Raw genomic sequence first — 26,833 nt, forward strand, 5'->3', positions numbered from 1 at the left:
GGAGCAAGTTTAATCAGATGAAGGTAAGAAACAGATTCATGAGGTGCGTGTGAACACAAAGGTTGTTCCCTGAATGAAAACGATTCACTGAATCATTTCATTAGATAAGTCCTCAGAGTAGGCTGTGGAATTGAACTGATTATGACCTTTTTTACCGAAAGTGAAAATATTCTACCGACAATGATTAATTAAAGTAGTAATTTCCAGCTCACTGGTGCGCACACGTTCTGCTCCTACATATATCGTGAGAGCTTATCGCAGTATGAGTGTGAAATGGCTGGAACAGAAATCATATCGCGTGGGATTTCTGAGGGATGTTTTATGGGATGTGCTATTTCTATATGTGCTTTAGTGTAAGGGTAAGACAGAATAAAAGAGGATGTTTGTGGTGAAACCTAAAGTGCAATGCCTCTAGTGACCTCTGGTGGTATGAAACGACAATTCCAATGCTCGAGGATTTTCTTCTTCTTCTATTTTTACAAATTGTAACTTCTTTGCCATGGATATTTTGTCAGCCATGCTGTCCTGTTCATCAGTGGAAAATGTAGGACTATTACAGGACCACACAAATATGTACATACTGTTGTGTTATTGAATTTTAAAGTGAACCATATGCTTAGATTGTACACACTATATTTATTCAGTTTGATAGCTACTTACACATACTGCATTAGTGCATTTTTTTCCAGTGTGTGTATTTTACCAACTAATTCATGTTTTTTCCTAACCCAATGTGGAGAGAGGGAGAGAAAGAGAGAGATGGGGGAGGAGAGAGAGAGAGAAAATGTATGAGAATGGCTCCTGAAGCAGGAAAGGGTAAATAGGGAAGTCTGAAACAGCTGTCAGTATGGCAATTTTCTAATGAATGTCAGAAGATTGTGTCATTATCGTTCATTCACTTTGCTCATGTAAGATTGTGTGAATGCGTTTCTTTGTGCACTCATGCATTTCTACATCGGTTCTAATAGCTCAGTGCCTGTTGTAGCCATGGAAACAGTATAACTCAGTCCTAGAAACCCTGAAATTAATTTTCTTATGGCATTTACCTCAAAAGCAGTTTAACCTGTTGTTGGATACTGGACCTCAAGGTTATGTTTTCACAGTTAGTTTTGTTGTATAACATTTTATATTTGTGCTTGTATTTAAATTTCCTTCGAAGTAATTAGCTTTAATATGGTGAACAAAACAAAATAACCAAAAAAACCCAACAACTCCATATTCATGAACTCCAATCTTCTCCAGTAAATGTCTTTACTAAATTTAATTCAAGGTTTCAGTTAATTAACCTCAACTCCCAAGCTTATTAGACATTAATTATAAAGTATATGCTACAAAATTCACTGACTACACTAAAATATTAAAAAGACGTTTTAATATTTTATTTATAGGAACCAGAGTATCCCAACCAAATCTCTACATCCAGGACATTTAATTAATAGAAGTTCCAGTGAACATTCCATTTTCCAAACCTCTTAATTTAATCCCATTCAGGTTTTGAATAACTGTTTGGTAACTGTTGGAGGTGGTTTACGTGAAAAGCCAGCAAATCATATGGTTTGGATTGTTTCTAATCTGTACCACAGAGCTACCATGATGCAATGCCCACAGAATGCACTAGCATACAAAAATAAAGACATTCAGATAAACAAATTGTCAATGCAGGAAATCCCCTGCAACACTGGTTCTGTTTTAGTTGCTGACAAGCAAGGTGAATCTTATAGCCATACTAGCAGCTACAGAGGTGTGATGGCCTGAATGGGGCGGGGGGGGATTGGAAACTTTGCGAAACACCCCAAAATATAAATATCTGTGTATTACTACTCTGCAACACCCAAGAGGACTGTAATGGTGAAAGACTGGTGGCTTACTGGACTTCTGCAACACGCATGCACGCACCCACCCACACCCACACCCACACCCACACCCACACCCCTTTCAGAATCTTAAGAAACATGACTCAGACTCTGGGTTTTAGAATCAACTGTTGCTTCTTGTTCTTCAAAAACAAAAGTTAACGAAACCTTTATATCCAAAGGGGCAAACAAGAGAAGTACCAAACCGGAAATTAACCCCCCCCCCCCCCCTTCTTAGTTGACAAATAATGTGAACAACTAACTAATAAACTATCATAATGAGTTACAAAGAATTGACACATGCTGTCTGCCTGACGGGACCCAACACCATCTCTTAGGAGGCAGTCATTAGGGGAATAAATGCAATATAAACCACATAATCTAACGTCTGCAAAACAAGTTAAATAAATAAAATATTAAACATCAAATGTCATACCAATTCAAAAACCATTTCTAACAGCATACATTTCAGAATAAAGGAAACATTTTGAATTTCAGTGATTTGGACTTCATTTAGCCTTTTCTGCTTTGGAAGCATAGCTTTCTGAATATAAATACCATTTCAGTAGCAATGCACCAGGGAGGTGCAATGAAAATAATTAATTTTGAAAAATTAAAAAGTAAAATTGACCAATAAATAAAAATACTTAACAAAAGCATGCAAAAATTAATTTAGAGGCTTTGGAATTATGGAATTCTTAGTGAAACAATAAATTATTTCAAATGGTTTTCCAATCTAGAAAGGATATTAATTATAAAAACAAGGGTCACGCAACACTTTGCAATAATTAATAATTCAGATTTTTTGATAGGTATTGAACAGGCGCGATGTACAACAGATGCAGGTTTCTACATGCTTTATAAATAAGTAACAAAACTGTCCCTTTCATCTCTTTAAAAAAAAAAAAAAAAAAAAAAAAAAAAGGGCTGGGATCCCCATTATTGTAACACAGATGAGCGTTACACTGCAGTGTCACACCAAACTCTCTCTCTCTCTCACATAAGATAGTGTCAAGTAAACAAGCTGAAAAATCAGTTTGAAGTACTCTAAAATATGAACTTATAAACTCAACACATAGTAGGGAACAGAATTACAACATGCATGTTCATTTTTCATTGTGTTTTTTTATACATTAAGACATAAAATTCATAAAGCCATTCTGACCCACAAACTCCTGAGGTACAGTACTGGAACAGTTGGAAATCCCCTTCAGTACGTAAGTAACCTCAACATACAAAAATCATATATGTTCTACTCATCCTACTTGTCCTTTAGTTTGTAATAGAAAGTAAACAACGATATATTAATAAAGTGGCGTGACTTGAGTGAACATTAAACTGACTGAATGGCTTATACAACATATATTCTAGCCTATATAGTTGAGATATCAGTGAATCAAAAATGTATTAAAGTGCAATTGGAGGGTGTAGGTTACAAGAAAGAAAGTGGACTCGTGAGTGTGAACAGTTTCCTAACTTAAGATGTAGTCTTGCAAGGCACTGTCATTTGCATCTACTACCTGCAGAAAAGACATTTTAAATAACCTCTAAATAATTTAATAGTGTGCTTCAGCAGCAATTTGCTTACTGTATTTGCATATTTTTGAGAATTTTCAATAAAACTGTATTAGTATTTATGTAAATATTAAGTTCCTTTAAACTGGCCAGTCTTTTCTAATATAAAGAATAAGACATATTTTAAATGTGTAAATACTAATAAATAACTTTGAATTGTAATGTAATCTTGATAACTAAGCTTTGTTGGATTGTTTCTAAAACTACACATAGTAACTTAGTGCTATGCTGCATGTAATTATTTTTTTTGTATAAAGGCCAATTTTACATTTGCTCATACTGACTGAAAATGAAAACCTCGCATCTACTGTAACCCGTTTCTAAAAATGTACTGACTGCCGATTTAATTCATGATGTTCTCCGGTTAAGAGCACAGGCGTATTTCCACACAAACATTTAGTCCATAACCAACGTAAAACACTACACCACCAAGATGTGTCAGCATGTCTTTTGGAAACAGTCCTCCAGTTCTGCAGTATCATGACAAAAAGCAGCACTTATCCTGACACTCCACAGGAACCTTTAACCCCTGCTGAGTCCTTATTTTTTGAAATGACTGGACATGTAGGCTGATAGTAGTGGCAGAACACTGAGGCTGCAGACTAGCAGACAAGTGCAAGGCAGCTCCACTGTTGACAGGTTCGGCCCGACTGGTGTGCAGCAGGAGAGAGGATGAAATACGGGCGTGTGTGCTCTGTTGCATCTTGAGGTTGTGATGAATTTGATGTTGGCACACCCTGGGCAGAGCGAACAGGGTAGGCAAACATGCTCAGAATTGGGGGGGTGGGGCGAGAATCACAGCCTGGCATGGTTATTGGCTATGATCTCGGGAGGGAGGTCTTTGATGGGCAGGTCCCCAGTGTCACCGCCTGCGAGTCCCGCCCCTTGGTCTGTGTTCTCACAGCTGCTCTGGGGTGAGTCCGGAGGAGGCCGATACAGCACGCTCGCCAGCAGGAAGAATACAGTGCCCAAAACCTGAGAGAGAGAGAGAGAGAAAGAGAGTGTGTGTGTGTGTGTGTGTGTGTGTGGAGGAAATGGAGTAAAGATGGTCTATAAACTTAGATACCAAAGACCAATGCAGAATGTACTGTAGCTGTTGGAGTCTGAAAGGAAGTTAGATATTAAATACTGAGTTGTTCTAACGATTTGTCACATTCTTTTGCCGTCCGTATTTTGGCAGTACGTGACAGATCCTGCCGGATCTGACATGCCCCCTCCTTGGCCAGGGAGGCCGGGGGGCTAGCGAGGAGCAGCATGTGCTGTGCTACCTTGTAGATGATGCCGGCGATGAGTGTGTACTGGCTCATGGCGGAGTTCTGGTACACGTAGCAGGAGCCATGGTCCCCGCAGTGCTTTTGCCATAGCAGGCACGAGATGTCGATGACTGAGCCGAACGCTATGGGGCCCGGGATGCCACCTGTGTGGACCACATGAGCGCTATCACAGGCTGCCGTAACCACGTTCCACACGAAGAGCTCTTTAGGTTTATTTCATTAATATAGGGGAGAAATGACTGAGGCTATACAGTAGTGTCATTTATGAGAAAAATAACAAAAAGGGAGATGAAAAGGAGGGAAGAATTAAAAGGAAATTGTGTCGTACCCAGTGTTCGCACTAGAATCCATTGAATGCCTAGGGCAAATGACTTCTGACTGTCTGGAACACACCTGTAGGGGGAGCCAGAGTGCTTCAGTGCTGGCCATATGGAAGGAGGAACATTTCAAAATGTCCAGGGCTAAAGGAGTGTCTGTGCCTCAGGGACATACCTGAGAGTGGCTGTTAGAGCTGGGATGCTGCACAGAAAGGTGAAGGAGATGATGACGAAGAGGAAACTGAGGAACGCTGGCATGTGGTTACAGGAGGCGCTGCACTTTCCCACGACAGCCAGACCCTCCTCACCCCAAGACACGTTACCAACAACACAGGTACAGCCAGTGAAGACCTTAAAAATACGAAGGCGCACACAGAAAACACTGTGGTTATAATGATTGTGTGATGTTAAGTGAGTGTGAGCTTTCCTTCTTTACAACCACATGGTTTGGCTGATCATTATATGGCTGATTCTGATTGGACGTGGTGTGATGACTATGTGGGGTATATGTGCTACCTGTCTGTCGCTGTGGCTGTGCGTGTGGTTGACGGCAGTGCAGCCAGCGTGGCAGGGAGAGTAATACATGACCCCATCAACTCCGCATACAGGGTTGTAGAACTCCTTGGCACAGTGACAGCCTGCGTTACAGCCCACTGTCAGATTTCCATCGGCCTCGGAACTGAACAAAGAGCAAAGTGAGACACAGGTAGACAGACGGGAGGGGGGGGGGGGGAGAGAGAGAGAGAGAGCAAAGCATAGTGTTATTAACTGCTCTCCATGTGATGGAAATACTCCCATCTACTGCTCATCCAGTGTCACAGACTACACTACTCTCCAGTCCAGCAGGGGGCCAGTGTACCTGTTGCTTCCACTGGCTGGCCACAGGTGGGTGGGGCTCCACGAGGCGCTGCCGTGGTAGGGCACGGTCACTCCGGCCATGGGCACGTTGGGGCAGTGTGAGAGGAACGCAAAGATGGCCAGCAGGCTGAGCAGGGCACACAGCATGCAGAAGCGGATGATGCCACGGCAACGCAGGTTCAGCCTCTTCACGATGTAGCCGCCCAGGAAGGTGCCGCCCCCGCCTGCCGGCACCACCATGTAACCTGGGTGTGGGGAAGAGGGGAGTGGGCAAAGAGGGGAAGAAGGAAATGAGGGACAATGGTAAGAGGGGAGGAAGAGTGGAAGAATGAAGTGGTCCCCCACAGAGGGGAAGGGGGGGGAACGCCAGTAGCTTTTTCCCAAACTTTGTTTGGGATTCACTGCATGTGAATCAGTGTGTGTGAGGAAGATCACATTTTGTGTGCCTATAAGACAGATGCAATAACATCCCCTTTTCTGTGCTTCAATCCAAACACTTCTTAATATTTTGTCCTTCTGAATATATTATATTATATATGAAGGACCTCTGTCTGAAACATCCTGTTTCTTTGGAAATCTAGTGTACAGATTCTGCAACCCAACACTGCATGAATGCTGATCTTGGCCTGATTGCTTTCAAAAGCAGCAAAAGCACTTAAGCTGTCATGAAATCAGAATATGCCATCATGGTGTGAGAAGAGCGCCATTTTGCAGATCTTACAAAAATAACCATCCACAACAATATAAAAAAAAGTAACCCAGTTCTACAGGAAGGCCGCAGACTTAAAGGCACCAAGAGCTGAGACAAATCAGGCCAGTCAAAATACAATGACTCAGTCCTTGTTTAAGCGTCTTTGGGTCCTTGAAAAGCACCACATAAAAACAAAAGCATTATTATTATTATTATTATTATTATTATTATTATTATTACTACTATTATAACAGTTAACCAAGAGGAATCAGTGGGAAATAACTCAGTGTTTTGAATGCCTCAGATTCTGGATCTCAGCAATTTATATAAATAGATTAAATTCAGTGTTTAAGTAATTTAAGTCACACAGAACTAAGTTCTGCGAGTCACGTGAGACGCAATGACGCAGGCGACGTGATGGGTCAGTGCAGCCGTCTTACCGAACCAGGTGGCTGCCTCTGAGGCGCTGAGGCTGAACTGAGACTCCAGGAACTTTGGCCCGAACGTGGACATGCCGGCTATGAGAGTGGCCTCCGTGGCACCAGCCAGACACAGGAAAATAAATGTAGGATTTTTCAGCAGGAGCAGCACCGACCTAGAGAAAGCAGGTGGGGGGACCGAGAAAAGAGAGATATTGTAAGAGTGTGGTGATAAAATAAAAAGTGATGTAAAGGAAGAAAAGATAAAAACAACAATAAAATATTTTTGGAGTGCATTGATTAAAGACATAAAAGTGTTTTAATATTTTTACTTTCAATTTTTCATTTTCACAGAGCAAGCCTGAGTTACTTAAAAAGGACCACATTTATCCAGTTATACAACCTGTTTTAACAGCTACTGCCCAGCTTCTTTTCAGAAATCCCTGGTACCATGGTAACTCAGGCCAAGATAACGCACTTAACCAAAGTCCTAACCTTGTTAAAACCTCAACCTTGTTCAGACCGTCAGTGTCAGCTAGAAACGAACCAGTGTTTGGGTATCGTTGTCCACTTTGTCCAATCAGCAGCAATCGTGCCACTTGTTAACCAATCAAAGAGGGTTCACCCTGCATCTTCATTAAAATAACGAACTTGAGGCAGAACCATGAAAGCATAGTGAGCAACATTGGTGTCTTCGCAGCCACAGGGTGGTGAGCGACCGACTTCTAGACAGTTGGCCAAAAACTCTCCCTGAGTGGGTTTGAATGCACACATTGTGCTTTACCATCTGCTCTATATGTGTGCTAACAGCTTTGTGTGTCCTATTCCTTTTCTTTTTGGCAAAGTTGGAAAGTAAATTTTTGATTTGATTTATTTATTTTTTTACCTCACTTGGGATTCTATTGATTATTGTCTGTATTATTACACTTGGGCTTTGACCACAGGAACCTGGCAGTGAACGAGAGGTCATGGGATGCACACCTGGGCATGTCCTTCACCGTCCTGCCGAACTGAGGGTCGCAGGCGGTCACCTGACTGCCGTCCTTCAGCTGATGGGCCTCAGACACGCGCATGGCCACATAGCGCTGGGAGCCTGTGTGTAAGAGAGAGTGTGTGGCAGAGAGACAGAAGGAGAGTGCGATATCAGACTACGTTGACTGGTATGATAAATTTCATTAGAAACACGATGTCGTTGAGCTGAACGGACTGGTCGATGTTGTGACATTTTGAAGTCACGGTGCTGAGCGCTGGTCCTGGTGAGCTGGCGCGCCTTACCTGGCAGCTGGCGGGGGTAGCCCAGAATGGGCAGAGCGGTGATGAGAGCAGCAGCTCCTCCTGCCAGAAAACCGATCCACCACGCCCCCACCCACAGTGGGTTCTCTGGAGTGAGTGGAGTTCTGGAGAAAGGTGCAGAGGGTTTCACACGAAGACCAACCACTGAGGTACGGGGGTGCCAGATTGGCTCTTTGACAATACATTAGCCCTTATTATACTTCTGGTGTACGTGGGAGACACACAATTAAGGCTGTGGGAATTTAGACACAGCATCATTGAATCAATGCTACCACTAATATCGGTCCAATTAGACATCAGCCCATTAGACATATTTAATCACCTTGCTGTGCTGCAGAGGATGATGCTATAAAGGAAGAAGTCATATTCAGCTATTGCCCAGCAGAAGATGCACGCAGACTGATGCTGCTCATCCACCCACCATGTGGCTCCGCGTTCTAGATGTCTTCCAGGTGCTTTCAGTGGAAGCTCTATTGTTTTTCCATTGACCACCAACAACCCCCAGGCCCCTATTGCTCTGTGAGACCTCGTCCACGAGCGGGAGAGGAGCTGGAAGGCACTCACCTCTGTCCGATCTCCGTATACATGTTGAGGAAGAAGCCGCCCAGCAGGTATCCTGCCGCCGGGCCCACAATGGCTGCCGTGTAGAAGATACCTGGGAAACAGGGGTGCACTGCAGGTTAGCAGGGCAGCGTGGGAGTGGCAAGGACATCTGTGGCTCATCGGTCAGCCCCCTGTGAGCCGTAGGAAGAGCCCCCACTGTTCCCGTGGCCGTTTGCCTGCTGCTGGCGCAGCGACTCAGAGACCACCTTTACAAGAAGCTTTGTCTGAAGAGGGGAGAGGAGGTGGTGTCGACGGGGGGTTGCGATTGTCCTCGATGCCCTTTGAAATGTGGGGTGAGCGTGGGGGGCGTATAGTACAGCTGAAGCTTTATTGATGTTTGGATACGGAAACTAGTGGAACGTTTGTCCACACTTATAACGCATACATACACATTTAAGAACAGGTGGTGTTACAAAAGAGGAAGGGAAAGTGGAGGGGGTTGCAATCCCACTACACATGACCTTTTAAATGCCATCTATGCATGTACTTAGTCACATTCCGTAACCACATCCTGTATAGGGAGCACCCCCATGTTACTCATACCGTTCCCGAGCATACAAAGTGGCCATTACATACATCTGAATGGCTAGAATGAGTGAGTCAATGACCACTGAAATATCTGGATTATTATCACTCTTTGAGAGACAGCTTCTCTACGGAGTGTGGAAGGGCCTCTTAAGTCAAAATATTCAGAAAACAACTTTCTTTAGGAAAAGCACTGATGGATGAAAGATGTCTGTTTACCTTGTAAATTCTCCTTTTACCCCAGTGGTGCTCTAATGAATGTGGCTTTACCCACAATAGTTTCTGCATCAAGCATTTAGTGGGATTTCATGGCAAGTTGGTCCTTCTCTGTCAGCACCCATATAGAGTTCAAACAAGCTGCTCTCATTTCAAATACAGTTTCAAATTGTGTCATGATAATCATGAAAATCATTTTACATGGCTTACCTATGTAAACTGGTGCATAGCTAGATTTGACGTTCTCATCTAGGTAGGTGACCCCGAGGGTGTAGAGGGGTGTGGCCCCGACACCATGTAGGAACTGGCCCAGCATGAAGACGAAACGGTACCCCGAGAGGCCACTTCCCTCGCTGTCCCCACACACCTCTGTGTGATTGGCCGAGCACAGTCCCGTGCGCTCGGGCACCCTCACCTGATAGGGCAGCGTGGTGAAGTGTGGCAGCGCAAATACCAGTGAGCCCAGAGCCATGATGAGAACCCCCCAGCCCAACCAACGGGGCTTGTGGCCCGTGCCACCAAAGTAGCTCACGAATGTCAGGCAAATGCAGGCAGCAATGTCATAGGAGCTGGCGATGAGTCCAGCCTGTGAAAACGGCAATGCAAAACACTTGGGTTAAATTAGATCAAAGTGAAAACACTATGGACTGATTTTACTCTGTAAAGGTTATGGAAGAATTTAGACAGTTTTAAATTCAAATTTATTTTAAGGGATTAGGCTTACCCAGAAAATTGGATGAAGGTGGTTTTTGGCATACAAGAATTTCCATCTGCTGTTAAGTAACCTCTGGGGTTTTTTCTTACCCAGTATTCACTCATGATAACAGCGTTTTATCATCTTAACTGTACAAGTGTCCGCAGATATCCTTCAACACTTCTCTGGCCCTTGGAATAAAAGCACAAACCTGGTAGCTGCGAAGGTCAAAGCGTCTCTCGATGGATGTGATGACAGTGTTGATGAAGCCATTGATGATCATGCCCTGGAGGAAAGAGGCTACACACAGAAAGAACAGCACCCAGCGGGGGGTATTGAGGCTCTGGATGAACCCGGGGGTCACAGCCCCCCATCCACACAGGTTTTCCTCCTCCGATGGTATGAATTTCACCCCCACTGGCTCTCTCTCTTTAACAGTCTTGATGGGGGCGTCTTTGGCAGGGCTGCCTGGGATGGACCCCATGGATGTGTCGCCCCGGGACCCCATGAGGCTCGAGCCATTAGTGCTGGGATCCAGAGGGCCATCCTGCAGGTCCAGGAGCTCTTGCTTGGAGCTGAAGGGGGTGCCAGTGTTGAGCAGGTGGGGCATGGCCCGTGGAGGGCCTGGGGCAGCGTTGAGTGAAGACGAGGGTCACCGGAGTCTCGGTGCCGTCAGAGCTGTTCCTGGTCCTAGATGTGTCGCCGCGTCGACGTTTGCCTGCAGGGGAGACTGGACCCGGAATTTGGATTTCTTTGCTACGCTGAATGCTGTGGAGGCGTCCCAGTGCTCTGGAGGTAGGGAGATGTCATCCTGAAACGCATGAGGAGGTGCTGAATTAGACCAGGTGGCCTGAGGTAACATGACTCCTCTCAAGGCAAATCTAAGATGCAGAACCTGCAGTACCCTGAGGAGGGGTGTTCGCAAAGTTATTTGAAAATCTCCTGTGGTTGTGAAAAATCTCCACCTTATGTAAGGTGGAATAAACATTTACGCAAAAGGAAAACGGGAAGTAGCCAAGCAAAGGAAAAGGGGGCCGGCTGGAGTCCATCTGGGGTCTGAAGGCTACCTTTTCATAAGGAAAGGAAGAAACAGGATAGAATGAAGAGATGATTATACTTAGTTACAGGAGTGATGCAATGTATTAATTTGGAAACAAGAACAGATATGAACAGATCAAATGGATATAACAGGCTGAAAATATCCAGGAATACTATTACTAGCACTAAAATAAAGATAACCCTAGCAAAAATAAAAACCCTAATGAAAACCCCAATGAATTCTGAACGAATTTTGAATATATTCAAATTCACAAAATTACAGGGGAGTCCAAAACTGAGGCAGTACTGGTTCAATGCGTCAAAACTCCTTACTGGCAAGGAGCTAATCTAACAGTTAATATGAACGTGTGTCTAATTTCCCTTTCTCTCTCCCTCACACTGCATGTGGTGAGGAGGAGTTGGACCAGCTCCTCTTGAAATGCTTTCTAATAAAAGTCTATAATGGTTCCAAACTAAGAAGCTTAATGGTTTAAAATAGCTTCTTATTTAAAATCATTATTAAATGACATTCTGCTCCTAAAAACCCAAAGCCAGCATTAGCTAAGATTGTGTAAGGGGCCCAAAAACAATCTGTAAAGTTGAGGTGCTTTACACAGTTGATTTATTTACAATGCAGGCACTTTAAACATTATGAAGATCTAGCACAGTACGTGAGTAAGTGAGTGAGTGTGAGAGTGAGAATGAGAGAGAGATTAAATGAGGTTTTGGAAATTAATAAAGTTGAAATGATGTCCGGGATAAACACGGAGTCTACAGAAGCTGAGAGACCATTCAGAGGACGCTGAATTTGACAAAGAGCAAGTCAAATTAACCAGAATAGAACTGTTGAGACACTCCACATTTTAGGATATGGTAAAATAATTAGAATCATGCTCTTTCAACCTCGAGGAATATAAAATCTCATATTAACAAGCTAAAACCTCATACAGAAAAGTAAAAATGCTGACAGTGGAGAATATTAATTAGGTGGCGTGACTGTCACGTTAGAAGTGGGGGAGGAGCACTCTGAAATCTTGGCCTGTGAATGGACTTTTTCCAGATTTTGCTCAGGATCCACAGAGGCACAAAGGAATAAACAAATATGCCTTTTTATAACCTTCAAAAAAAAAAACACCTTTGTGTTCCATGGGGCTTTTCTTGTCCAAATTCAAAGCGCGATCAAATGGAGGGAAACAGAGACCAGTGAGCTTCGTCTGGGAATGGCGTGTGAGCGGCCTGTGTGTTTGCTTTGGAGCTGTGGCTCTAGGGTTCTCTTTGAAGTATGGCTGGGTGCTAACAAGACGAGGGCATGCACAACAAAAAAGCAGGAAGTCCGTGGGCCAGACACTTTCACTGGAAGGAAACTCAGTCACAACAGAATCTATTTTGGTTAGGTGAAGGTAGAGGGTAGTGGAGGTTGTGATGGGGGAAGGGGGCTGTTGGAGGCTCGACTGGGGGGGGTCACTTTGGATTTCAGGTTTGGTGCACTTCACTTCTACGCAGCCATAACCCAGGTGTCGAAGTAACCCCTCGTGGTGAAGACTTCATGTTAATTTGAACCCAGCTGGACAAGCATTGCAGGTTTTTCATGCAAAAGTCTGGATTTTGCTTTGTATGCAAATGAATGCCATCAGATCTTCTAATTTCTCAAAAGTCTTACAGGCTAGAGTGCGTACGTTTTAAGACAAACGCAATGCTGAAGAACCGGAGTTGGCTACATTCTTTTCTTAGGAGCCAAGTGTTGGTGAAGAGCTACTCACTCTTGACAGCAAGTGTGCGCTGACCTCATGTCTTACCGCACAACATATTTGTAAGGCTGTCACGGTGTTGACAGCTGGTTTACTTTATTGTTCCTTTGAAAGACTGAAGATATTTTTAGAGCAGACATGTTGCAAGAGAGATGATGTGGCAAGCCGGCCTTCAGCCTATTTATCTTCTTCTTTTCTTTGACATACATGTAATTCATTGCACATGTAGTGAGAAGTAGGATGTAGTGATTCCACATATCTATGTTCCTTCAAAATGCATGTGAATGAATCTATTTAGGTAGAGGCTACAAACAAAGCTTCAAAGTGCTGATGCGGTCTTCCTGGCTGTTTGACTCCTGAGGTGATTGAAATGGAACAAAATCAGCCATTATCAATAATCCACACATGACTTCAGGGTTTGTGTTTTCATACAAATGAAATTTCTAAATTTTAAATTCTATTGTTGTCAAAATTTGTTGCTCTGCTGTTTCAGCTTTGAGCACCCAGTCTCTCTGCTTTCGTCTTGCCCTTTTTATTGCCCTCTGTAAGTGGTTTTTGTAGTGGCTACATGCCATCAATTCCAAACAGTTTGCACTGAGGAAATATTCACTCAATAGAGAATCATTAGTTTTGCACTCCACAAATCCTTTTTAGTTCTTTAAGTTCATGTCAGTCTTGCATGGGGTGAACTTCCGTCTCCGCCACTGGAAATAAAGCGCCCTTTATCGGATGCACATAAATGATGATTCTTGAATGTCAGATGCCTTGGTACAGAAGGCAGCAGCCAGCGCTCTAAACAAGAGCTAGAAAATCAAACCATATGAGTGCTGTTCTTTCAGCTATGCACTGTCTTCCAGTTAAATTTCAGATCAATTTTAAAATTTGCTTAGTCAACATATAAAGTGCTAAATGGTCTGGCCCCACAGTATCGGAGTGAACTCATTGCATCCTATAACACCTTGCCTACTGCACTCGCAAAATGCAGGGTTTCTCTTAGTCCCTAAAATTGGTAAGCTCACAGTCAGGGGTAGAACCTTTGCCTGTAAAGCCCGTTATGGAATAGTCCAGCCTTAATCCGAGACTCAAACACACTCACTTTTTAAATCTAGTCTTAAGACTTTACTCATGCTTTCAGTTAGCCTTCTGTAGATAAGGGTGCAGAGCCTGGAGTTTTCTAGTAATCTGAGATGTTGATTGTGAGGCTTCTGAATATCTCAGACACATGTGGATGAGTACAAATGGCTTTACTTACATCAGGTTTCTCACTCATAATGGTAATCCAAAGGAAAAGTACACACCAAGACAGATAAGGTACGATCATCCAGGGAATTCCAGAAGAGTCCGAGGTCAATACTAACATATCCAATCACAAGCAAAGGTACATTGGGGCAAAAACCAAGAGACGAAAGTGAAAGCTATGGGCAGGATTGTAAACATAACAAGCTAGCGGAAACATTGCTCATTGTGCACTATAGACATGGTTATACCTTGCAAAGAGATGTTCTAGAGAAGATGCTTAAATACAATTACTGGAGTCCTGACAGGCTGGGACAAAGGGGAGCTGTTATCCAGCTAATTCATGCGTTCACTCAAGTTTGTGACAATGATATGGGTGGAATGCAATGTAATGTCTGAGAGCCCTCAGGACTGTAGTCATGCTCTGGCCCTCCCTTTTAGTTATACAGCTACTGCCGGCGCTACATACCATTCTCCGGTACGTCTACTGTATATGGACGTTTCATGTGATGGTCATCTTTACTGATCTAATCTACATCTCTCCGTTTTATGTGCAAAGATGTTGTCAATGCTGGACTAGTCTTGCTCATCCGCGACAAGTCTAGAAAATGTTCTTGATTCACTAGGAACGGGCCAATGCTGCCATCTCAGAAACAGCCCACCAACCCTAAACCCACTGGAGTAACTGATGCTCCACATCTACACTGAAGTAGATCTCTTTTTCATTGAAGGTTTCTTTCTTGCCATCGTCACCTTTGGCTTGCTCATTAGGAATCCTGACCCATACATTTGTAAAGCTACTTTCTGACAAAGTGTGTCGTAAATAGCACTATATAGGCAGGTTTTGACTTGACGTTTGCCTTCCTTTATATATGTCTGTGTTTTCTTATGTTGGCTGTGAGACGGCACACTAACAACACATTCCTGTGACGCTCATCATGCCATGACCTCACTTATGAGGTTTCACACTGATGACAACTATGAACTAGAATAACTGTCTACAAGTGTCAGTGCTACACGAAGGCTAACTGAAATGTTCAAGGGGCTCCATGATTTTCACATTTCCCTTTTGTCCAATATTACTTTGGCTAATGCTACAAAGAGCAAATACTTTTCCCCCACATAAGGGGAAAATGGTACCTACCAAAAGATTTGATAGCCCATGAAATGAATATTATGAACATTATTAGTATCCTACTACCATATTCATAAAACAGGTGCTCATCTGATAATTCCTATTACATTGGGCAACAAAATGTGAACATTTTTTTGCTTCCCAAAATAAAATTCGAATCTGTTTACATGAATTTTTTGTCATGATTTGTAAATTTTATACTATATATTACTTACTCATAAATAGGAATGTTATTACACTTAATGTGTACAAACGTACTTTGGAAATGTACAATGTATGAGTTTTGCCTACATTTGTCCTCAGGAACGTCTCTCTTCAGTGTCCAGTAGTAGTCTGCTAACAGAGAGGGGCTCCACTCCCCTTAGTACCGCTTTTCCACACTACACATAATGACATACAAGTATACTGGAACAAAAAAAGAAACTATGGGTGGTAGAGAAATTCTGAAAACATATTTGGCATCAGCATGAAACACTACACAAACAGGAAGCAAAATCACTGTTCATCAGTGTTATGTTTAATTTGTTGTTCAAGAGGGCCCAAAAAAAGAAAGAACCCACCTTACTGATCAATATCTCACCTGTTTGAGGAACTCCTTTCCTGCAACAATCCATGAAACATCAGACATGGTGTATCTCCCAAATTAAAGGCGCTCATCATAACTAGGCTGGCCCAACGTGAGTGTGTGACACACAGGAAGCTTTATTAGCTGTATCACTCCAACATCATGTCAGCCTTGCTCAGCAGTACTCTGTGTAAGGAAGGGCAGCACCTGCTCAGTGTGTGCTAACTGATCGAAGCCCTTCCCTGCTGTGTTTACTTGGAAAGATCTTTTCCTGAAAGACGACAACTGACGAATGGACTTTACACTCGTGCTGATTTCATCTGCTCACATGCGTGCCACTCCCTGGATTTACCTGCGGGGACGGGCGAGTGGAGCAGGTGAACGTCGGGAGAAGCCAGCTGAACGTTCCAAAGCCCTTCACTGAACCAGAGCAGTCTGGGGATGCTGCGGCTGTTTTGAGTGTTTGTGGTGTGCAGTTTCAGCTGCGTGAAAGGCTGTGTGCACGTGTCTGCATGTGAGAATGTAGATGTGGGATATCTCAGATCAACTGAGGAGACAATGATGACTAATTCTCATACTGCATTAATCCCTGGCAAGACAACTCTAAATGTCAGGAGCACACTTACAATCTCCGGATGCATAATACTCGAGGGAGATTCTGAAGTTTTAAAACAGCCAGCTACTATATCTAGAAAGTAGGAAGACATCCAAGGGTTTAGTGGTGGTGAGGGGTTATCAATACACAACACAAGTACCTATTAAATCATCAGTATTCATAATACAGCCAGTTCATCATACAGCCATTTCAATGGAGTTTCTTTTAGGAGGCCACCACAAGGATCTGAAACAAGGCCAAACTTGCATTGGACCAGCAAGAGCTGTAAGTGCAAACGCTAACGGAAGAGCTAGTGTCAAATGATGATTGTGTTCTTACCCATTTGCCCAGTTTTCATTAAGCTAGAGTGTGCAGCAGATGCAGAATGTATATGTATGTAATCGGACACAGACAATGTGTAGCTTTCTAAGCTGTTGGAAAAAACAAGACTTATTTTGATAGATATTCAAAGGTCTAATTGGACTGGAAAAAAGGGTATAAAGACACCTTGACATCATATTGTATTGATTTTCTTGTTACCCCTGAAACAATCTGCTTTATGCTATCCAAAACATAAGAAAAACCAGAAACCACAACAGTGTTCTGACACACCCATGCGCGCGCGCACACACACCCATGCGCGCGCGCACACACACCCATGCGCGCGCGCACACACACCCATGCGCGCGCGCACACACACCCATGCGCGCGCACACACACACCCATGCGCGCGCACACACACACCCATGCGCGCGCACACACACACTCATGCGCGCGCACACACACACTCATGCGCGCGCACACACACACACACACACACACACACACACACACACACACACACACACACACACACCTCATCATCATCATCATCATGCCCCTGAGACTGCAGTCTGGGCTGAGGTGATGAAACTGGATATGCCCTGTGGCCCTGTGACCTTTTATTAACTGTACTAACAAGATTGCTCCACTCCCTACTGCAGGCAACAATGGACAAAACTCTTTATGTCAAGCACTGGAAGCACATGCACACATATATGGTGGTGTACCATACTGGTTGATTGGTACAATACATTTTAAAGCGTACTAGTGAATCAAAATGCTGAAGTGGGCCTTTCTGTGGCTGATACCGATATTAACCAATAATTTCACTGCAACATAGGCTGAGGGCAACAAGCACACCCGGTCACATTCGCTTTTATGCATTTTAAAGCAAGATCAAACTATAACCTATATAGGAAGTGTAGTGGGTGCCGGCCATTTTAAACTCTAAAAATGGACATTTTACATAGCCATGTCTCAGGTAAATCAGATATCACAATTATTGTAAACACATGCTGCAACTGACATAAAGGGGAACAAAAATATGTTTAGTACAGAATCTTTGAAGCTATTTTAAACATTGCCACCTTATGTAGAGGACCTGCTTTATGAAACATAAATTGGTTTATATAAGGGCTCTAAAGCACTTTGATTTTTCATCTCATAAGATGTAATTATAGAAAACAAATACAAATAATAATCACTTTCATAAATATTGCAACTTTTTGTTGGTAAAAAGGACATTGATCCTTTAATGAGTAAACAGTAAAAATAAAAATAAATCTGATGTTAAAATTATTCCAAACACCAGGGGTCTACTTGAGTCTGGCACTAATCTGATAATTCAAGTGTTCATGTAAACAACATGCATGCCAATTACTAAGACTAGATTGAGTGTCCATAACTGGATTTCTTGAAATCCAACACAGAGAGGCATGAGTCAGTACACGTATGCAAATGTGAAAACATACCCAGATAGAAAAAGAAGAATCGAAAACTGCAAGCACAACTTTGTGAACAACATCCGTGAAGTGACCCGTGTCTCACGTTTGGATTTTGTGAAGTATTGCCACTAGTTCCGACTGTGCACACCGAGTTTGGTTTCCTTGTTTGCTTTCCCGTGTTTTCGATTGTGTTTTTGCTCTCTGGACTACTGCTTTTTGCCTACCCCTTTTGTATTGTTTGCCTAATTAGTTTCTCACTGGTTATTGGACTTGGACTGTTTACCTACATGATTTGGATTACCCCTATATTGGCTTTCCTGGTTTCGACCCTGGCTGGTTCACCCATTACGAAGTTGGAACATAATAAACCTATCTATCCATCCACATCCGCGAGCATCTGGCCTTCCTTGTCACATTACATACTGCTTGAGTTTATTTGCGGGCTGCAAAGCAGAAATCAGATTCCTGCAAGACTCATAGTAGACCCAGAGTTTACCCGTCATCTGATTCCTGAAGTGCATATAAATGTGTTAACTGGATTACTGACAAAATCTGCTTTCTTGTAGTTATTAGATGTAACTAAGGTAATGTGCATGTGAACGTGCTCCATAACTGACAGAAAGGGACACATGAACAACAAAATCTGATGATTTGGGAACCCTTCTGTTCAGAGTTAGGACCATGCCTATAAAAATATAAGGCTTTTCTTGTAGCCTGTCAGCAATCAAGCACTGATTTCTCTCTTACTTATTACTAATCAATTAATGATGAGATACTATGGCCTTCACAAACCTTTTTCCCCACCCAAATATATCGTGCTCTGAATGGCTCATTTTACCTCATTGTGTGCAACTGTTCACTAAGGTTGAATTTGGCTGGAGCAATAAAACTTTGATTCATGTCGGACCAGTACAAAATGAAGGCTGACCAACCATAATGCATCTGGAAGAATCCTGACAGTATGGCCAGGTTAAGGCACTACAGATATCAGACTTTCCAAATCCGCATAGGTGATGCGCCTGTGGCTGAGACCATCATGGAGGTAACAGTATCTTAATCTCTGCATAGTCTAGGCTACACCTTACTCAACTTTCAACACTGCTTGCAGTAGCAGGCCTTTGAATGCAGAGCCTAACACCACTAACCATGGGTATTCCATGCAAAAAACAAATCACCTGGAGTCCAACCAATCACCTGACCACCTAACCCAATTCCTCCCTCCTTCTCTCCCTACGCCATGGCAGAACAAACCCAGTACCCCACTTGGCTTATGGCGTCTCGCACATGAATGTTGGCTTGCTGGAGAGATGGTGAAGCAACCAATCAGCTCGTACCTATTCGGCACATATTCGAGTTGATAAAATGGGTTTCTCATGGCCACCTTCATGGGTTGTACTCTTTAGGTAATTCTGACCTTACTCCTCCTGCCCTGACAACCCAAGCCACAGAGGAAGGGTACACAGTTGCTTTAACACGCCCTGAAAGTCTACCTCTTTTTTATAGTCTAAAGCAGAACTCCCTAGTGCCTAATGCCTTTGTTTGGCCATTGACACAATGAAAACTGTTAAAGCAGAAATGGGGAAACTCAAGAAGTTTCAATGTCACAGAACAGAGCAGCTGTACATGAAATGATGAATAACCAATGCAGGTTTGTGAGGAGGTTAAAGGGAAATGAGACTCCTCTACTCTGCTCTGCTCGTGGAGATGGGCACGGCCCAGCCTGGATTGTTCTCGAGCTGAGTCACCATCCTAACCTCCAAGTAGCAGGGCAGAGAGAAAGTACCACATAGGGAGAGAGAGACAAAGTGACAGAAAGACAGAATATGATAACAGTTTAAAAAAAAACACGCAGTCTGCGGTTCACGTGGTGGCAAACGGAGGGCCATAAGGCGTCAGTTCAATTCCACAAGTGCTTTGAGACATGGGAAGCAGCAGCATGGATCTAAAGTCATATCACGCTGCAGTACAGCAGAATGCACAGAATCTCTGCCCCACCCTTCACACAACCAGCTGACAGCAGTGGGACAAGCAGACGAGGAGAGCCCTGTGGTTAATGCAGAACTTGAGAGGCAGGAGAGGCAACGTGTCAAGGTGGGTGATTGCTTTAAGAATGAAAGCCAGGCAGATGTAAAGCAGTTTATGTATTTTTCTGTTTTATATGCACTGGGATCATTAGAACAATCCATTGGAACAATCTTTCCAGCCAGCTGCTGAACAACTACGGTGATTCAATTCTTTTGCACCAATTCATTTGGAGTCTGCTCACTTATGGGTAAACAACTGTCCTGTCTCCTCTCCTATAGCTTCTGACCACTACAGCTATATCTCATAGGCTGCCATACCATGCTGCATGAACCTTTACTGACCTCTTTTGCAAATGAGCTGCTTTTGACCAAATGGCAGTTGTTGGCTGGATCCACTTCATATACATTTATACGATACATGTGTGTGTAAATACTATTATGTGATCACTTATGAACACAGCTATAGAATAGGTGTACCTAATGAACTAGCAACTCAGTGTAGTGTTACTGTACATTTTAGAATGACCTGCATCCCCTACCTGTTTTTAATGCTCACTTCTTAACAAAGCATATTATTTGAACAAATTTTATATATGCGTATCAAAAGGTTTCTTTCAAATTCTCCTAAACACTATCTAACAGTCTACATGTGAATTAACATCTGACTGATTTTCTGATTTTCTTTTATTTGGAATGATTTAGCTAGCCAAGGAGAATTTAACAAGCATTAGCTTGATTTTGTTAAGCAATGCCAGAACTCTAGTTAATTAAAAATTGTAATTAAACACTGCCTACCATAATGTCTCGCCCCCAAATATAATTCATCTGGTTTTATCATTATGTGAAATTTGATTGATACGTTTGAAATTTAAACTTAAATTTTATTCAGTTTACACATTAATTTTATTACTTAAACTCATTAAAGAATAGTACATTAAATAGTTTGTGCAAGTAAAAATTAATAAACTCGTAGAATTAAAAATGTAAAGAGATACTGCCCTTATCATACTACCCTGTGCCACAGACATAAAAAATTGCTCTACCATGATAATATAAAGAAATTGTTTGTTATTTAAACTTACCCACGCACGCACCCACCCACTCACAAAGACAGAGGATTCCATTTGACTAAATTAACCCCAGAGTCAATGCACACCATGTCTACCTGTGTCAGGCTCAGGTAATAAAGCTTTTAATGTGAATTTTATTCCTGATGAACCTCTGAACCTCTCTCTGGGGAGAGAGGAGGGGAGGAGGTAGAAGTGTTAGCTGCAGGTCACATAGGGCAAGTGTCAGTTAACATATGGATGGGCACAAACCCTCTTGAATTATTATTATTGTAGTCGTTGTTGTCTGGAAATACACGCCAAAATACACCGAATCCTACAAATATTAGAGAAGTATGCCTCTTGGGGTTCACATTATCCAGTTATAACGCTTGCGTAAAGTAGATGTCTTCAGTTCACCCGCGGAAACTTGTCCACCACCTCTATTCCAGGCACTTCATTACAAAACCATTTTACATCTTGCAAGATAGCTAGCTATCGTTTCCCTTAAGTGCCACACCCACCTGTCTCGTCGCACATGTAGCCTACACAGCACAGACGTGGTTCTAGATCACTGTACTTCCATTTATATTTCAGCGCAAAAACGCAAATGGAAAAAAGAAACCCATGACTTAAATGCAGTGATGGCCTACACTGAATTTCTTAACGAAACCAGTGTTTCATAAAAAATAACGGCTTCCAAGGTGGAAGAGTTAAGAGCCGTCATATCTACTCGCCACTTCGAAACCGCGCCGGGTTGTAACAGGTAGATTAGATGCCTGCTAGCCATCTTTTATAGCCAGCTAGCTACCGCAAGCACTGATGAATCAAGGTTCATTTGTTCCGTTCAGTGCCACATATCCTCATGTCTAACGTCACGAAATACTGGCCAGATATATCTGCCACGCTAAGGCGGACAACAAACGGGCTGTGAGGCTAAGATTTCGCATCCCAGACCTGCCAGTCATGCCGATTTTGAGACACGCCGTCACGTGCCGTTATCACTCGCTACTCATCGCCGCTCCGTTACACCGGTGTGGACACACACACACACACACACAGCCGACACTCACATCACCACGTCGACGCAGACGTCTCCGCCACTGCCGAGTCCTTCGAGACAGCTAGAGTCAGCTATACCTCGATGGCATCCATGCCCGTCACTTGCGCCGCTCAGCCCGTGTAGCACACGGCGACTCAAATAGCTTCGCCGAGGCTCAGGTCTCGACGTCCTCCAATGAGAGGCCGCTTATCCGTGGCCCTATGCGTCTGAACCAATAGGTGCCGATGCAACGGGGCGCGCCACGGACCGTTTAAAATGATGACGACCGTTTGGTGATGACGGGCTACGCTACGCTACGTGTGTTAGGTTATAGTCTTTCTGGCAATGCACCACTGTGTAGGCTACCTCGTCTGAGAGCTGGCCATTTCCATTGTGCATTTCCATCCTCTTTCGCTTTTGTGTTTTTTTATAATGCTATGTCGAACTTGGGTAGACATGAAACGTAGCCTGATGTAATGAAAGGCATTGCTATGTTTCACATCAACATGTAAGATCATTTAGCTCGACGTGACATAATCTAATTTAAATTAGCATTAAATGTCAACATTCAGTTTATCCCCCCCCCCCCCCCCGTTATGATACTTAACATAATATGTATAGAATATAGAAAATGCACTGAAAAAAGCCCATTGCAAAGTAACCTAACTATACTTCTGTCTGACTGATAAAATGCACTGTAGAATATACCATATAAACCTAGGTTAATCACCAGAGTCTACCTTAACACCTAAAAGGAGGACATCACATCCCCAAAAGGACACTACAACCCAAAATTAAAAGCTTAATCTAGCCAACACTACTGACAAATTTTATCTAGAAGTTTGCAATATAAATGTTTCTCAACAAACCTCACAACTATTGGAGTATTTAAATCTGGAAGGTATCACATCCTTTACTCTTTGAAAGGTAAGATTTGCTGACCTCTGAGAACTGAAATAATTTGTTTTTGGAAATTTTCACACCATTGCAAGCATTCTAACTGTGTAGCATTTAAAGCACAAACCTTTTGCTTTTAGCCAGTATGTAAGCTACAAGGCGATCTAATAAGGTATTTGCTTTGGCATGTATGTGATCCAGTGACAGGCTAAAATAATACTGAACGATGGAAAACAACTACAAGTTTACTCGCAGATGACATAAGTGTCTGTCCAGGTGTTCGGCCGTTTGGAGGACAGGGACCTGAAAAACCTGAATGCCTGGCCTAAAACTGGATGTCTGCCCACTCTACCAGCACTTAATGCCTACCAAGAATGTAGTGACAGTGACATTCTGATGTAACCTTTGTTGTACTCTTTAGCTTTAAACCTTACCACAGTGATAACGGTTCATGCAATGTTCTTTTGTTGCCTGTAAATTCTGAAATGACTGCTATTGTCTCAGTGGTTATGTAGCTGCTGGATGCCTTTGGCTGTAAGCCCGGATTTTTTCTGTTTGTGTTTGTCTGTGATGCGGCCTTCCCCAGGAAGTGGGAACTGCTATTCTGAGACGGTGTCCTACTGCTCATGAAGGGACAGGTGTCTCTGCATGTAAAACTGGTGCAGATTTATTCATTGCTCACGTCTTAAGCAGCATACACTGTATATTATGCACCATAGAACCTGATTTTAGCTTGCCTTAACTTCCACTGCACATCCTTCATAAGTACTTGTAGACTGTATAATATGATGCTATTGGTTTGTTGTGTAGACAATAATCCCGCATATATATTGAGAATTAACTAATTAACAGGAAATTGCAATATCAAAAAAATGTCCACAAAATGCCTCTGAATTGGAAAAAAATGTATCCAATTGAGTTCAAAAAGACTAAAGTTAAAACTTGGTGTTTTAAAGAGCAATTTAATATGAATTTGGTGATGAAGGGCAAGTAATATTCATTCATTCATTCATTCATTCATTCATTCATTCATCCCGCAAGTCATTAAGTCATTATCACGTTGAAATTCACTTTCCTAACCACTAGAGTGTGGTATAGAACAAATATTGACAAAGAATGTATTGAAAAAAGAAAGGAGGCCACCAAGTGGCAGCCTGATCTTCTCACGGTTGGCTTCTATAGGCTGCATTAATCACTATGTAAAAGAACATAAATAATTTCATTTCTGTCCTTAAGAGAAGCAAAATCACATTTTCCCCATTTGAAGCATTTAAAATCAACATAAATCCTGTTTTAATTACAGACGTTGACTTGCTTGACTACGTTTATGTCAGTTATTCATTTCCACTAGGGCAGCGGTAGCTCAATGGTTAGGGTACTTGGATGGTTGCTGGTTCAAGCTTCAATTATTCAAGTTTTCACAAATGCAAATTCCCTGAAAATCTTAGCCTGTTCTCCCATTGTCCACACCATTTGCCTCACCTGGATCTGGTTGCTCCTCCTCAGGGCCCTGGAGCAGCGTTAGCAAAACTCACCAAGTTCTTTCCTTCTTACCTTTAATGATGCGTGCGGGATTCTTTTTGGCTTCCTACCCTTCACATCAGTTTCAGATCACTTGACAACAGAAAGGACATGATAACCTAATACATCTGTGTAGTGTGAAGCTTTGTGATGCAAGTCCATAACTATTAACAATAGCCTTGTGTGTAGGTAAAGGAATTTAATCCATTTTATACATGATCCTCTTGTATATAATGTGGCTAACAGAAACGAGAATCCTTATTCAGATGAAGTGAGGTAGTGGCCGTAACGGTGAGCAGTAAGGAGGTGGACACAATTGCGGAGAAAAGCGAGATTTATTAGGGGCAAATCAAAATTCTGAGTTGTCAGAGCAGGCCAGGGCCATTGAGCCAATACATAGAGTATGGGGACACCTGACAAACAAAAAACACACAAAGGCAAACAAAGAAAGCAGGCTATAACAGAGGCTGGGAAACACAAAGGCACGGAGTACAAACTTACAGATGCGGGCTTTCAAATACATTCAGACATTCATTCAAACATTCAATGAACAGTCAAGACAAAGGAAACCAGACAGAGTTTAAATACATGAACTTAACAAGACTACAAACGAGGAACAGGTGAAAGCAATGACAGGTGTGGAAAATCAAACAAGGGAGTGGAGAAAACGAAACTAAGGACTGGAACCAAAATAACACACCAGACAGGGAAAGTATGGAACATGGAAACTGGGAGGGACTAACTGTGACAGGGGCAGTAGGGCATTCATTTCGATGGGTAATATGCTATTTTATTCCACGTCCTGTCACTGAACCGAAAAGCGGGTCTGCTATGGACCAGAAATGTGATCATTCAAGTGTTTTTTTGTTTTTTTTGCTCAATTTAGTTGAGGCAGGTTAAGATTTTTTTCTTGCGATACTGGAGTGTGGTCTAATGAAGATACATTCTCACAGAATTTTTAAAATACATTAGCATTATCTCGTTATCTTATCTTTCCTTCTGAGGCTTTGACTATTTTTCCTTTAAGATTTGATAGGATTTTTTTGTTTTGTTATAACATTAGTACAAAGGTAACCTAGAGGGACCCACTTTCAGTTTTTAAATAAAAACAAGCAGAGGCACAAAATAGGCTGGCAAAAATCAGAATCAGAGGTCAGAGTTCGTACACAGGACAAAAACCAGTACTAAACATACACCGAGCAGGAATCAGTCAAAAACCTGGGAAAGAACTTTAGAAAAATTCACAGGTCCAAAATGCTCACTACAAGGAAAGAGGAGACTTCACAGAGATGCACACCCAGACACTGAGTTAAAAAGGCAGCAGACAATGATTCTTATAATACTTTTTTTGGAGACCAATAGCTTTCAAAGTCAACCAGGTAGAACATCTGGAGTCCAAAATGGCCCACACCAAGTAGGCCTGAGAGAACCATCACGGAGCCAGAGGTCTGCTCTGTAGGAGGAAACAGGCTTGAGCTGTGAAACATGGAAGGCAGGTGAAATGTGATAACTGGAGGGTAAATGCAACTTGTAACACACAGGATTAACTTGCTGCAGGAGAGGAAAAAGACCTATTAACCCAAGGCTTCATTTCTCGGAGGGCAGCTTGAGCTACAGATCCCGTTAGAAAGCCACACTAGTTGACCTGGTTGCAGATTAGGAGCTGTTCTACAGTCACAGCCAGTGAAAGCCTTCTGGCAACGGACGGTTCCCTGGAGATGGATGTAAGCAGCCTCCTATGTCTGAGCACTCTGCATCCCAGTATCAGTGGCTGGGCCATCTGAGCGTTCCCTTTACCAGGGGAAGAATGGAGGCTGAAAGCCTAGAACACCCTGAAAGGGTATGGACACTGAGTAAAGTAGGGAGAATACTTGGGCTACACAAGTCCATTGGAAGTGGTGA

The 26,833-nt window shown here is 42.7% G+C and overlaps 1 protein-coding gene across 2 annotated transcripts; it reads right to left on the minus strand.

The window, feature by feature from the left end:
* Positions 1 to 2,067: 2,067 nt before the first annotated feature.
* slco4a1 (solute carrier organic anion transporter family, member 4A1) lies at positions 2,068 to 22,640 on the minus strand. 2 transcript variants are annotated; one of them, XM_027006943.2, is made up of 13 exons: positions 22,545 to 22,640; positions 10,530 to 11,129; positions 9,835 to 10,210; positions 8,845 to 8,935; positions 8,263 to 8,384; positions 7,969 to 8,080; positions 7,009 to 7,163; positions 5,879 to 6,122; positions 5,536 to 5,698; positions 5,195 to 5,370; positions 5,031 to 5,095; positions 4,697 to 4,845; positions 2,068 to 4,403 (listed from the first exon to the last, which is right to left on the minus strand). In XM_027006943.2, the coding sequence occupies exons 2-13, from the start codon at positions 10,926 to 10,928 to the stop codon at positions 4,224 to 4,226; spliced, it is 2,232 nt and encodes a 743-aa protein (XP_026862744.2). In that variant the 5' UTR covers positions 10,929 to 11,129; positions 22,545 to 22,640; the 3' UTR covers positions 2,068 to 4,223. The 2 variants fall into 2 exon arrangements, with proteins under 2 accessions (XP_026862744.2, XP_035378144.1); XM_035522251.1 differs by lacking the exon at positions 22,545 to 22,640 and adding an exon at positions 15,767 to 15,852.
* Positions 22,641 to 26,833: the final 4,193 nt, after the last annotated feature.

The sequence above is a fragment of the Electrophorus electricus genome, chromosome 24 (assembly GCF_013358815.1).
Source record: "Electrophorus electricus isolate fEleEle1 chromosome 24, fEleEle1.pri, whole genome shotgun sequence".
Classification (NCBI taxonomy): Eukaryota; Metazoa; Chordata; class Actinopteri; order Gymnotiformes; family Gymnotidae; genus Electrophorus; species Electrophorus electricus.